This window comes from Chrysemys picta, chromosome 2, assembly GCF_011386835.1.
Source record: "Chrysemys picta bellii isolate R12L10 chromosome 2, ASM1138683v2, whole genome shotgun sequence".
NCBI classification, from domain to species: Eukaryota; Metazoa; Chordata; order Testudines; family Emydidae; genus Chrysemys; species Chrysemys picta.
Genome location: NC_088792.1, coordinates 80260453 through 80272545, shown reverse-complemented (window position 1 = coordinate 80272545; position 12093 = coordinate 80260453). Strand labels below are relative to the sequence as shown.

Here is a 12093-nt window from a genome sequence, read left to right as displayed (position 1 = left end):
AAGTGGCTCCTCTGCACAGGTGATGAGGCTTTTCAAACCATTATGCCTGCCTTCCTACAGCAGTCTTAAGCCATTTATTTCCACTTCTTAGCAGGAGAGTCTGTAGCATTCAATACAGGTCTGCAAGAGCAGCTCCCACTCTACAGTCTCCCTTCAAGCATTCGCTCCTATATGGAACCCTTATTATAGCCACACTATAGACAAGTGATCCAATATGCAGGTTGTGGATTGTTCTCATAGCGTGCCAAAAAACAAAAAGGTCACACACAGTCGCTTTTACTGAACAGAAAGAACATTTACAAAGAATATCCAAGGAAGTACTCTCAAGGGCCCTTCATAATCACTTCACAAGTGTTGGGCTTTAGTCATCGGTGTTGGAGAAGCTGCTGTTAATTCTGTTCCAATGCTAGTTCTCACAGGCTTTGTCATGCTATTTGCATCCATTTTATTTATGAGCTAAATAGGTGTGAATATGAGAACTGCAGTTTGCTAGCAGCAATATTGCATCTAAGATGAATGCAGTTATCCCCCATTTAAGAAGTTACAGTAATTATCCAAACACACTATACCAGGGGTCTCAAACACGCGGCCCGCGGGGTGATTTTCTGCGACCCGCGAGCCCCTCGCAGCCCCCCCACTCTCCCCCAGTGTTTGCCAGAGTGGTGGCCAGATGTGCACCGGGAGCACGGCAGGCTCCTTGCGCAGCTCCGGGAAGAGGCTGGAACGTGTGGAGGGGGGGCGGAGGGACTGTGTGTTTCTGTTGCTTTAGGCAGCGCCCCCAGCAGCTGCCATTGGCCAGGAACAGGGAACCGCGGCCAATGGGAGCTGCTGGCGGCAGTGCCTCAAGCAACAGAAACACACAGCCCCTCCGCCGCCCCCCCCCCCCCCGTTCCAGCCTCTTGCGGGGGCAGAGCAGACAGGGAGGCAGGCAGGCAGCCTGTCCTGCCCCCGGTACGCGCCGGGCCAGGTCCTGCCCCCCCCGAACCCCTCCTGCAGCCGAACACCCTGCCACACCCTGCACCCTGACCCCCTGCCTCACCCCTCACCCTTCCTGCATCCCAACCCACTGCCCTGAGCCCCATGCCGCACCCCTCCTGCACCCCGACCCGCCATACCCTGCACCCCTCCTGCACCCCGACCCCCTGCCGCACCCCAACCCACTGCCCTGATCCCCCTGCTGCACCCCACACTCCTCTTGCACCCCAACCCCCTGCCCTGAGCCCCTTGCCGCACCTTGCACCCTGACCCCTTGCTGTACCCCTCATCCCTCCTGCACCCCACACCCCAACTCCCTGCCCTGAGCCCCCACCACACCCCACTCCCCTCCTGCGCCCCCTGGGGGCAGGGAGGGGGCAGAGTTGGGGTGGGGATTTTGGGGAAGGGGTGGGAAGAGGCGGGGCAGGGGCAGGGCCTCATGGAAGGGGTGGAGTGGGGGCAGGGCCGAGGGCGGCGGGGGTGGGGGGAGGGAGGTGTCAGTAATGCGGCCCTCGGGCCAATGTACTAGTCCTCATGTGGTCCTCATGGTCATTTGAGTTTGCAACCCCTGCACTATACCTTACAACAATACTGCTGCATCATGGGTTTTAGCTGTAGGTCATACCTTTTTTTTTGTTTGTTTTTATTGAAAGGATTTGCAAAAATTCAAGACATTTAAAGATTCACTGTATCCAATTTCCTTCTTTTGTAGATGTTAAGTGGTTAAACACACTCCTTCAACCAGAAGAGGTCAGTTAGTTTGTCTACTGCATCTGTGCCAGTAGTTTTGCTTTTCACTAACTACATGGCAGGCTGCCAAATATGAATACAAGTCTGTCACAGTTTTGCTGACATGTAATTTTTGCTTCTCAAATTCCTCTCCCCGTTCCTTTAGCCAAGAAAAGTTTGCTAGTCAATATGAATGGACCTCAGCTCTTTGCCTTCTAAACAGACAAAAGCAACAAGGTTTCACATTCCAAATATGGTTGCATTTTGTGGTGAAGTGATCTCTGTATATAATATTTCTAATGCACATAGGGTCTAGTTTGCAACAAAGAGATGTTACATAAGAACATAAACCAAGAATATTACAAGAGAATTGGTTGTAGAGCTGGGCCAGGGAAGAAGTGCAAGACCTAAGAGGAAATAAACATGCATTCCTTTCAATGAATCTTCCTCTCAACATTTCTGAAAGGTACTGTAGTGAGAGAGATATACATAGATATGACTTGGCACACGTCTTTCACCTCTTTTTGCCAGCAACAAGTTTTCTGATGGTCCTCTGTGGAAGCTGCGCCGAGAACAAACTGCAACTGGCACAAAGAATAATGCTTCTCAAGACCAAGCTCAATGCTAGAACTGCCACAGTGTTCAACTCCTCCTACACCCTGAATCACTACTGAGTTTGGAAGAATCAGGGAATGAGAAGGTATCAAGAGTGCTGTACTGTAGCTCCCATTACCCTCAGGGTTGACATTACCAGGGTTTTATTCTCTATTATTCTGGTTAGCTTCATTAAGTCAGCTTGCTTTTTTTTTTTTTTTTTTAAATTCCCCCCATCAGAAGTGGAGCAGCCCATTATTGCATGTTCAAGTCACTGGTTCTTAGCTTGGCAATCTCATGAGGATCACATGAAGGATAATACTTTACTCTTCTGTAGCATCTTCCAGCCAAGGGCATCAAAGCACTTCTACATACATTAGAAAATTAAGCTTCAACACCTCACTGAGGTTGGCATCACCATTTTAATATGCTCAAGGCTCCACATAACAGTTGGAAATCAAACCTCTCTGATTCACCGCCTGTGCTTCCCAGGTACTAGGTACATTTATTATGCTCTAATAAATTTGTTAGTCTCTAAGGTGCCACAAGTACTCCTGTTCTTTTTGCGGATACAGACTAACACGGCTGCTACTCTGAAACAGGTACTAGGGTGACCACGCTTGCTTTTGCATAGTGTGTTATTCCCCAGTGACTGACAGGAACATCTATGGTGGCAACACACCATTCCCAAATTCTCAGCCAGCTGATGAATCAAGACTTGCAGAAAATCCTTGTACAGTGGAAGAGTCTGGGCCCAATCTTGAGAGGTGCTAAGCAGCTTCAACTCTTCCTAAACTCTCCACGGCATCAGGCCCTGTCCCCGTGATTAAACCATTAATGTATTCTTGTGATTTCCTCTCCTCCATTCATTTCTCCATTCCATTTGCAATTAAATATCATTCTCAGACCAATTATCTATGGCAGCAGGCTAGGAACAACAGATTTCACACAAACAAGACGCACACATTGGAAAAAAGTGTGATGAGTTGCAATGACAATGTTGACTTGCTAGCCCATGATGTAGCTAAATCATCTAATCTTAGTGCTCCTGATTAAGGCAGTGCAAATGCTGGGCTGCTATCTTAGCCAACCTCCCTTCTGAAGCCAGAAGAAAAGTGCTAAACCCTTTTATATGCTCAGCTTCCCAGGCAGTACATTTTCCTCCCCAAAGACCCCTCACTAAGATATATTTTAATAGTTAATGTACAAAATAGTAAAACATCCCTGCCACAGACCTTAACATTCCCCCCAAGGTTTTCAGGTCCTCAGTTTGCCAGGTCACTTTGGCCCCATTACAAATTTAACGTTAATGCTTTGATGCCAATAATCTACATCCCGGCTCCACGCAATGGATTGGAAGTACAGAAAACCCAACTCCTAGCCCCAAGTGATCATCGTTACATTGTACTAGAGCTTCATCTCAGACAGACAAAGCTGACTTTCTCCTGAAATATATCATACAGACAAAACATTACAGGATTCTTACTTAGGAGATTCATTAGTCTTGAGTTCTTGAAGTTTTCCTGTCAGTATAAAATTGCACAAGATGGGGTAGGGACAGGAGGTCTCAGGGTTCTCAGGCTGCCCTGAGGAACAGTAAATTCATCCTTATTTAGAAGCCTGATTTCATTTGTTTTTTATGCTTCATGTCAGAACCCTTGCCTTACCCCACTGTGACTGGCTTCGCCTTAATAAAGGCACTACCAATGTTTTCATAGGAGAATAATGTCAGTGCACTACTGAAGCCAACCATCTCATCATGACTCAACACAGCTTGCATCAGACAACTCAGAAGAGGGGGTGGCAACCATGGAGCATTCTGAATCCAAGTTACTTGGGACAATTGGGCATTTCAGCCAGTCAGAATGTCAGCAGCAAGACAGATCTTTGTTCCCAGAAGACAAGAATTTATGGATCCAATTTACACTTCCCTTCAATGAAAAGAAGGAAAAACACACTTCCCGCTCTCCACGCCGACTCTGAAGAGGGAGCAAGTATTTTCAACTTAACTATTTCATCTGTGGACAGCCTTGTGCTCAAGTTGGGAGGGAACTATAATGATTCTATGGTGTTTGGGTGAATGAAGAGAATTCATAGGTTATATAATTATTAATGTATAAAAGGTAATTAGACAAATAAGGGGGAGGTGCTCTGGAAGGGAATCATTTTGTTACTTTAGTTCCCATCACTCCTCTACACCTCTGGGAATCAAAATTAAAAAAGATCCCTGGATGACTGAAATGGATCAATATCCCGGTGCGAAGGAAGTCACCCAATGTTTCATGATTTCTTCTCCCCAGTCTGAATCATTTTCCCTATAGCCTTTTTTAAAATTATATCTTGTTACACAAACTTAATAAAATTCAGATCATAAAGTGCTTGGGGCAAAGAATGATTTCTGATAACATGCTTTGTAATCTTATGGCGCTCTCTGTTTTATTACATTTCTTGAACAGTATTCCCCTGGACCCTAAAGCTGTTAGGTTACAAGACCTTAGCATGGAAACAACCATAAGTAAGGAAGGGGCCATTTTTCTGTTTTGTGTTTGTACAGCCCCTAGCACAATGGGGCCCTGATCACAGCTGGGACCACCCGACTCTACCACAATACAAATGATAAATAAGGTTTTTGTTGGGAAGCAGGCTATAAATAGCTAGAAGATAAGCCTCCAAAAAGGCGACAGTATCAAAGCATCTAAATAACGCAGAACACTATTAGTCTGAGTGAGTGGACAAGTCTGGAGAAGATAGCATTTTACTTAAGCCTAACAGAATGAACTGAATAAATATGGTAATCTCTACTGATGAATCTGTCATTACTGAACTATTAATATTGCAATCCTGTAATTTTTTTTCAGTGTTATCCACATTTTTTTAAATGCAATGGTTACATGTATGTTTTGGAAATAAGATCTTTAACAGAGCGCAGACCTCTCCTTTCACAAGATGCTCTAGCTAGCATAACTAAAGGGCTTTTACAGACAGCAAATAGGCAGAGCAGTGTTTCCTAAATGGTGGGCCTCAACCCACCATAGGTTACAGGAAGGTTCTAGATGAGTCACCATGTCCAGGGCCGGATCTACACATGACCAGGCTCTAAGCAACATATACTTCTGGCCCAATGCGGGTGGGGCTGGGGGGATGTAGTGGTTTGAAGGGTGAGAATGTCTTACACTCACCCCGTCCTGGGGGACAGGGCCCAGCTCCCCACTACAGACACCACAACCTCGTACATGGGATCGCAATGCCTGGAGCTGGCAGCTAGGCCACCCTGCAGGACAGGTGCTGCTGCCACAGAGTGAGCTTACTCTCCAAACCCCTGCACCACCATCATGCCTCCCCTCTGCATTGGGCCAGGATTAGGGTTGCGGTGCCAGGGCAGAGGGTGCATGCATATAACGACAGATCACAAAAAGAGACAAAACCCAGGGGGTGGGTCACCTTAGTAAAAAGTTTGGGAACCAATGAAGTAGAGATAAATTGTCATTTGCAGGGACTCAGCAGTAGCTGCCAAGTTCCCGTCACAATGGACATTTTTGTAACCTGGTGCCTGAAGTTATGTACCTAACAAAGTGGTCCAATTTTCAGTAGTACAAAGCACCCACATCTACCATTGACTTGTAAGGGAGTAACTTACAAAGTTTTAAGTTTGGTTTTTACTAAGTCATTTTTGTAGAACTATAAAAACATGCTGGATATAAAAATATATGTATTGCACAAATATTGCACATGCACTTCCTATCTTGAGAAAGAGAAGTTACCTCTGTGCTTCCAGGAGCTCTCACTCCCTTTACAGCCAGCAGCTCCAGCCACTCTGCTCCCCAGCCCAACTCAGCCCACTCACCTGCCCCGGGCAACTGGGATTTTCCAAGCCCCAGTAAGGAAGTTAACAGATTTAAGTGCCTAACTTTAAACATCCAAGTTTGGGTGATATTGCCCAAAACGGTTACATAAGTGCCATAATTCATGTCAGAGAGGAGAGTTCAGACATCCCTGAATATTCACCCATTTCAGAGAATATTGTGTTTATACTTACCAGGAAAAATCAGAGCAGAATTCTCTTGGTTGTGGGGGAGGAGGAGGAGTGGGGTTGAACAAATTCCAATACCCTTCAATTTTAGTACTTAGCATTAAGCTTTGAGAGAGAGACTCAAGAGACAGGAATTCAAGATCTATAACTAGTTTTAGAGCAATTAACTGCTGAGAGGAAGGAACCTGAGTAAGTCTTTTACTGTCTGAAAGGCCATCATTAGTGCTAGAGAATAAAACAAGCCTTTTACTATTGATAGTATATGTTTATATGGTTGTTTTTGGACTAGAGTGCGCACACAGTTGTTGTGTGGGGTGGGAACAGATTTTGCCACCAATTCATATGGTAAGCATGCAACCCCAGACATCTATCAAAGCATCAGCCAAATGCCTACACTTAGGGTGCTATAAATAGTACCATGTGATGCATCCAGTGTGTACTTTCCAGTGTGTGTCGTACTGTGATCCAATTACCAGCATAAGCTTAGAAGAGAGTTCTCACCTGTCTGGCTACCCTCCGGGCCTCCCAGTAAGGTTTAGAGTCTTCCACAGCTTTTCCAATCTTCTTTACTAGTTCATCTAGTTTCACTGTAGCTTCCACCAGCACAGAGCGGAATTTTTGGCGTGCATCCTACAAGAGGGGAAGAAAAGATAGAAGAAAAATTAGAGTGTTTGTGTAATTTTACTTCTCTTCGTCGGTTGTTCCTAGTGTGGGGATCTTGATTAGGAGTCAAAGAGCAGCCAAGAATGTTAGGATAGTGGCTGTCATTAGTATTAAGCTAGAACTGTTCCATCATAATAATATCCAGTACCCTGGAATGCACCTAAGAGCGAATATTTCCATTCTGGATGTCAGAACATCTCTTCAGAAAGCAGCATATATAAAAGCGTCAGGACAGCATAAGCCAGAAAGGGAAATGCCAAGGACGGGAGAGGAAGAGCAGCAGTGCACCAAGCTCAGAGGGAGATAAAGGACAAAGATACACGTGGCCTGTTGTGTGATTTTCTAATACGACGACACTCAGACTGAGCTCGCAAGCGGCAAGTGTCTCTTTAATGTGCTCCTGCAGCTCTCTGCAGCATACGATATTAAAATACTGCGTGATTTAATTATTAACCAATCAGGATGCTTTTACTAGGTTATTAACCAACTGTAGTTGATAAAATATTAATACTTGGTTGGTTTTGCTATGAGAATAATTATATATACACACATGTAAGTAAGTAAACGAAACTAAGTCTCACTACTGTGGCTCTTTGGGGTAATGATGATCACTAATTTGGCTCCTGAACCACTGAGGTCTGAGTATCACTGTTCTAATACTAGAGAACAATTCACGTCCCTGCACTATATCAAAGAGATTTGGACTTGTCCTTTTAAGTGTCCTCTGGAAAGAATATGGACATCTCTTGGGAATAGTTATCATAACAGACAGCTACATGTTTACTAAGGAATTTCAAGAGACTTTCAAGGCAGTTTTCAGATTTCTGGTCACTTCTTTGAGCATTTCTGCTCTGTAAGCTGGACCTGGGTCACAGTGGGTCCTGCCATCTCAAGGCCCAATCCCATGTTGTGTTGAGATCTCTCAACTGTCATTAACTGCAGCAGGAACTGAAGGCTCTTTATGGTATTTTGCAGAAGGGGCACCATTTTACAACGGGAACTAGGATTCAAAGGACCTGCTTGCTCCAGGAGAAAGCACCAGGAAACTTTTAAAGAGTCTGTATGCTAATTTTCAGACAAAAAAACAACAACGTTGATTTAAAAAACGCCCTCCTGGCAACATCTCTGTAGAGCTTTCAATTCAGTTTTCTGCCATGAAAGCCAGCCAATCTTTTCAGTTCTAGTTGCATCAGTTAGTGAAGATGGTTGCTTCCCATTTGACTGTTATCAGGGCCGGCTCTAACTTTTTTGCTGCCCCAAGCAGCAAAAAAAAGCGCCGCCCCGCCGAGCACCGCAAACACCCCCCCCCCGAGCGCCGCACCCCGCGCTGCCCCCGAGCCGAGCGCTGCACCGCCAGAGCGCCCCCCCCGTGGCGCTGCCCCCCCGCCACCCCAAGATTGGCCACCCCTTACCAGGTGCCACCCCAAGCATGTGCTTGGTTGCCTGGTGCCTGGAGCCGGCCCTGACTGTTATTCTTTTATATTTAAGAAAGCCAGAACTTCTCCTGTCATTCCCAAACTGATTTAGCCCTCTTTATAATTAGATAAGGTGATTAGAATCCTCCTTCTGTTCCACTTTTATTTTATTTTTTTTAAAACAGAATGGATCCGATTCTGATTTCAGCACCCAGCATAACTCTGAGTTATTCCAGACTGACAGATGTAATTGAGATTAGAATCTGGCTCTATATTTAAAGGGACCAAGAGCAAGGACCATGTGAGCTCATGACAAACCTTCCAATTCTAATTAGAAAGAAGGATTTAGGCACACTGCTGGAGTGACATTTTGATTAACTGAGAGCAGCTGGTTTGGAGCTCTGTCTAATTCAGATCCGGTTTCCTTTTTTCCTGAGATTTCTAGAATACAAAGTTATATATTCATTGCCAAGATTAAAAAAAAAAAGATTGCAACCTAACACTTGGCATTCATCAAGGCAGAAGGGAAAGATTCAAAACAAACTATTAACATGTATTTTTAGTAGCCCAATTATGGTTGATTTTCAGTATTATCTAAAATCCTAACAGGATCAATAGCATAATTTTTTGTCCCCAGGTTAATAGTTTTGGCATCTTAAAGTATTCTGCTCCACTTTAAAATAATATTTATATGTCTAATGTGGCAACAGCCAACGTTAATTTAGTATTTTAACAGTTCTGTTCTATTTTATAACTCTGATCTAGCTTAAGTCTCTTTTCTTGGAGAAAAAGAGTTAGTATCAAACTGCATCATGAGATAAAGGCCAGACAATACATGTATGAAATAAGCAAGCTTCTGAATCAGAAGAGTTAAACAAATTACAGCATTTCTAATTAGACTAATGGATTTTATATGATTCACTACTCAAAATGTGAGCTTCACAAATAGGTGAAATTAAATTGCTTTAGCAAATATGATGAATTCATTGCACGAAAATTACTTTTAAAATAGCAAAGCATATTTAGAGGGGGTGGGGGAGAGAATGTTCTTGCCCTGCTGGGAAACCTACCATTAAAAACTCATTTCTAAGTGACATCGTTAGCTGGGTTTATTTTCACTTTCCCCAGATTTTCAGATGGCGGCGAGGAGGGTTGTGTGTTAAAATGTGAGAAGTCCTTAATGCATATGAAGAGACCCTCACAGCATCTAGTTCAAGCAGCCTCATTCTTAGCTCCATAAAAACACTCTTGGAAGGAAGAAAACTGTCAACAAAAACTCCTTATAATGACTAATTTGTGCATTGAAACCTTCCCCAGTTTTATTCATGTTTAATTATATGTACTCTCATCCCTTAGGGAAGGGAATGTGACTATCTCCACATGGAATAAAAACAGCATGGAACTGTCAAACCAAGAGCAAATCTGGTGAGAAGCCACAGATCTTTATCCAATGAAGCACCTCCTAATTACTGTGCTGTAACAAGAGCCTCTCTAATTGGCACCTTAAGCATACATCTTGCAAACACTTAAGCACATGCTTAGCTTAACCCCTGTGAATAGTCCCATTCAAGCCAATGGGTAAAATTACACACATGTTCAAGTGTTCTGAGGATTGGGGTCTTTTTTTTTTTCCTATTTTATTTTATTTTTTTTTTAAACGACACCTACAATGAGGACCCCAAATGAAATTCTGATGAATAAAAGAAAGTTGGTGATATCTATGTTAAGTGATAATTGTTTATAAACCCTATGGTTTAATCAGACAGCCCATTTTAAACCAGAATATGTCCTCAAGTTTCTATTTATCAGAAACAGAAGATCCTAATTCTGCATGTTCAACTTTCTTCTGAATGATAAAAAATGATCAGCAGACTCTCGTCTTTTATGTGCCTTGCTCATTAGCAAAGGTTTCTAATCATTTTCTCAAGTTGGGCCTGTGGTGTGATCTAACACAACATTAGTGGTGGTTGGAAAACCCAAAGCACCAGTAGCTCCCAGAGAGGTTACCACCCCTCCATTTCATTCCCACACACTACTTTCACTTTTCATTAGCCCCGTCAACACGAAAGGCACTTCCACATTAAATATTTCAGCTAAGCAACTGTAGCACTGTTTGTCCCTGCAGTTCAGTGCGTCCACACTAGCCAGACAGTTAACCTAAACTGATTCCACTCCCACCAACAGCTGCTGTACCACCTGCCCAAAGTCCCAGGCACAGCTCCCCAGAGCAGGGACATACAATGACAGCACAGGCTCCATCACCTTCTGTCTGACCTGCCAGTGAAGGGCATAGAGGAGTACCATCCAACTGTGCTGACGGACCAACTGAACTAGTGCAGCTGCAACAGCTGCACTGCCCACTGACACCAGCTCTGCCACAGTTTGAACTGAGCTGGAGTGGGCAGAAGCACTGACCAGGCTTGCTCAGAAGTGCCATGACACCTGGAGTGTTTGCTCAACATCCGGAGAACTTATGTGAACGGACGGGCATTCCAAGCACTCAGATCCATTGCAAAGGAAAGATGATCCAGCAGTTGGGGCATTAGCCTGGGACCTGAGACACCCAGGCTCAAGTCTCTGCTCTACCACAGAGTTCCCATGTGACCGTGGGCAAATCACTTAGGTCTTCTCTGCCTCAGTTCCCTGTCTTTCCAATGGGGATTATAGCACTCCCACCTCTCACAGGGGTGTTGTGAGGATAAATACAGTAAAGATTCTGAGGAGCTCAGATACTATAGTCAGAGGGGCCATATAAATACCTGAGATAGATATACCAGACAGGCCTATCACGTGCACTGGGAGGACTCTTCTTCACCTGCACCTCCAAATTATCTATTGCCTTGCTCTCCATGACCAGCTGCCACCACAGTCCTGTAGGTGTACATGTTTTGCATTTACCTTGTTTAACTGCAAGATACCTCTTCTGCCTCGATCTAATGCCCTAACCTGTGTTTGCTGGGGAAAGGAAGTGAAAAAACTAACGGTGCAGCATGGGGCACACGGCAAAGCAGTCACGGGAGTGAGAGTGCTGCAAGGCTGCTCAGACGAAACCCACAGAGATTAAGTTCTTTCTCCCCATCTATATTCGGTCTTTCGGTTCCTTGTAAAAATAATTAAAATATTTCATCATCAACTTTCAATCTGATTAGAAGTAGCATTCAAAGTCGTTTCTCTGCAGTTTCAGGTACTATCCCTGCTCATGAGTCACCCTGCCAATTTTTTGTGGTTTTACAATTATATGTTTTCCCCCTCTCCTGTTGCTACGCTATGCCCTGCACATAAAACAGGGCAAACTACACAGAATGGAGAGCAGTAAAGCTAACTGTACAGAGTTTGCTCAAATGCCAAAGTAAACAAGCGGAGCAAAGCAGAATTTTTCCTCCAGTCTCTTTTGGCAATAGAGCCTGCCAAATGTTATCCTACTATCCTTCAAAGCTCCTTGTAAGGACAGTAGGATAACAATGTTTCAGATAAGAGGGTGATTTTTAAGTAACTGTGTCTAACATTTCATTCTTTCTCCCCCTTGTTCAATTGCGACTGTAAGAAGTTTTTCCTTAAGTTTCAACGGAAGTCAAGGTGTTTCACTTCTGTATGCCTTATGGTGGAGAGAGGAGAAGGAAAGGGTCAAAACCTAGCTCTTCACACTGGGAGCACTTAATAGCTAGAATTTCAGATAATTACTTGTTT

The 12093-nt window shown here is 44.1% G+C and overlaps 1 protein-coding gene across 3 annotated transcripts in view; it reads right to left on the bottom strand.

Annotated features, from left to right (window-relative positions):
• Positions 1-12093, bottom strand: part of SH3BP5 (SH3 domain binding protein 5) — a 58490-nt gene that overhangs the window by 35110 nt on the left and 11287 nt on the right. For all 3 annotated transcript variants that reach the window (XM_065583588.1, XM_065583590.1, XM_005278664.5), the window contains exon 3: positions 6830-6958. In XM_065583588.1, the coding sequence (XP_065439660.1) occupies positions 6830-6958 (129 nt within the window). The remainder of the gene's footprint in view (positions 1-6829; positions 6959-12093) is intronic.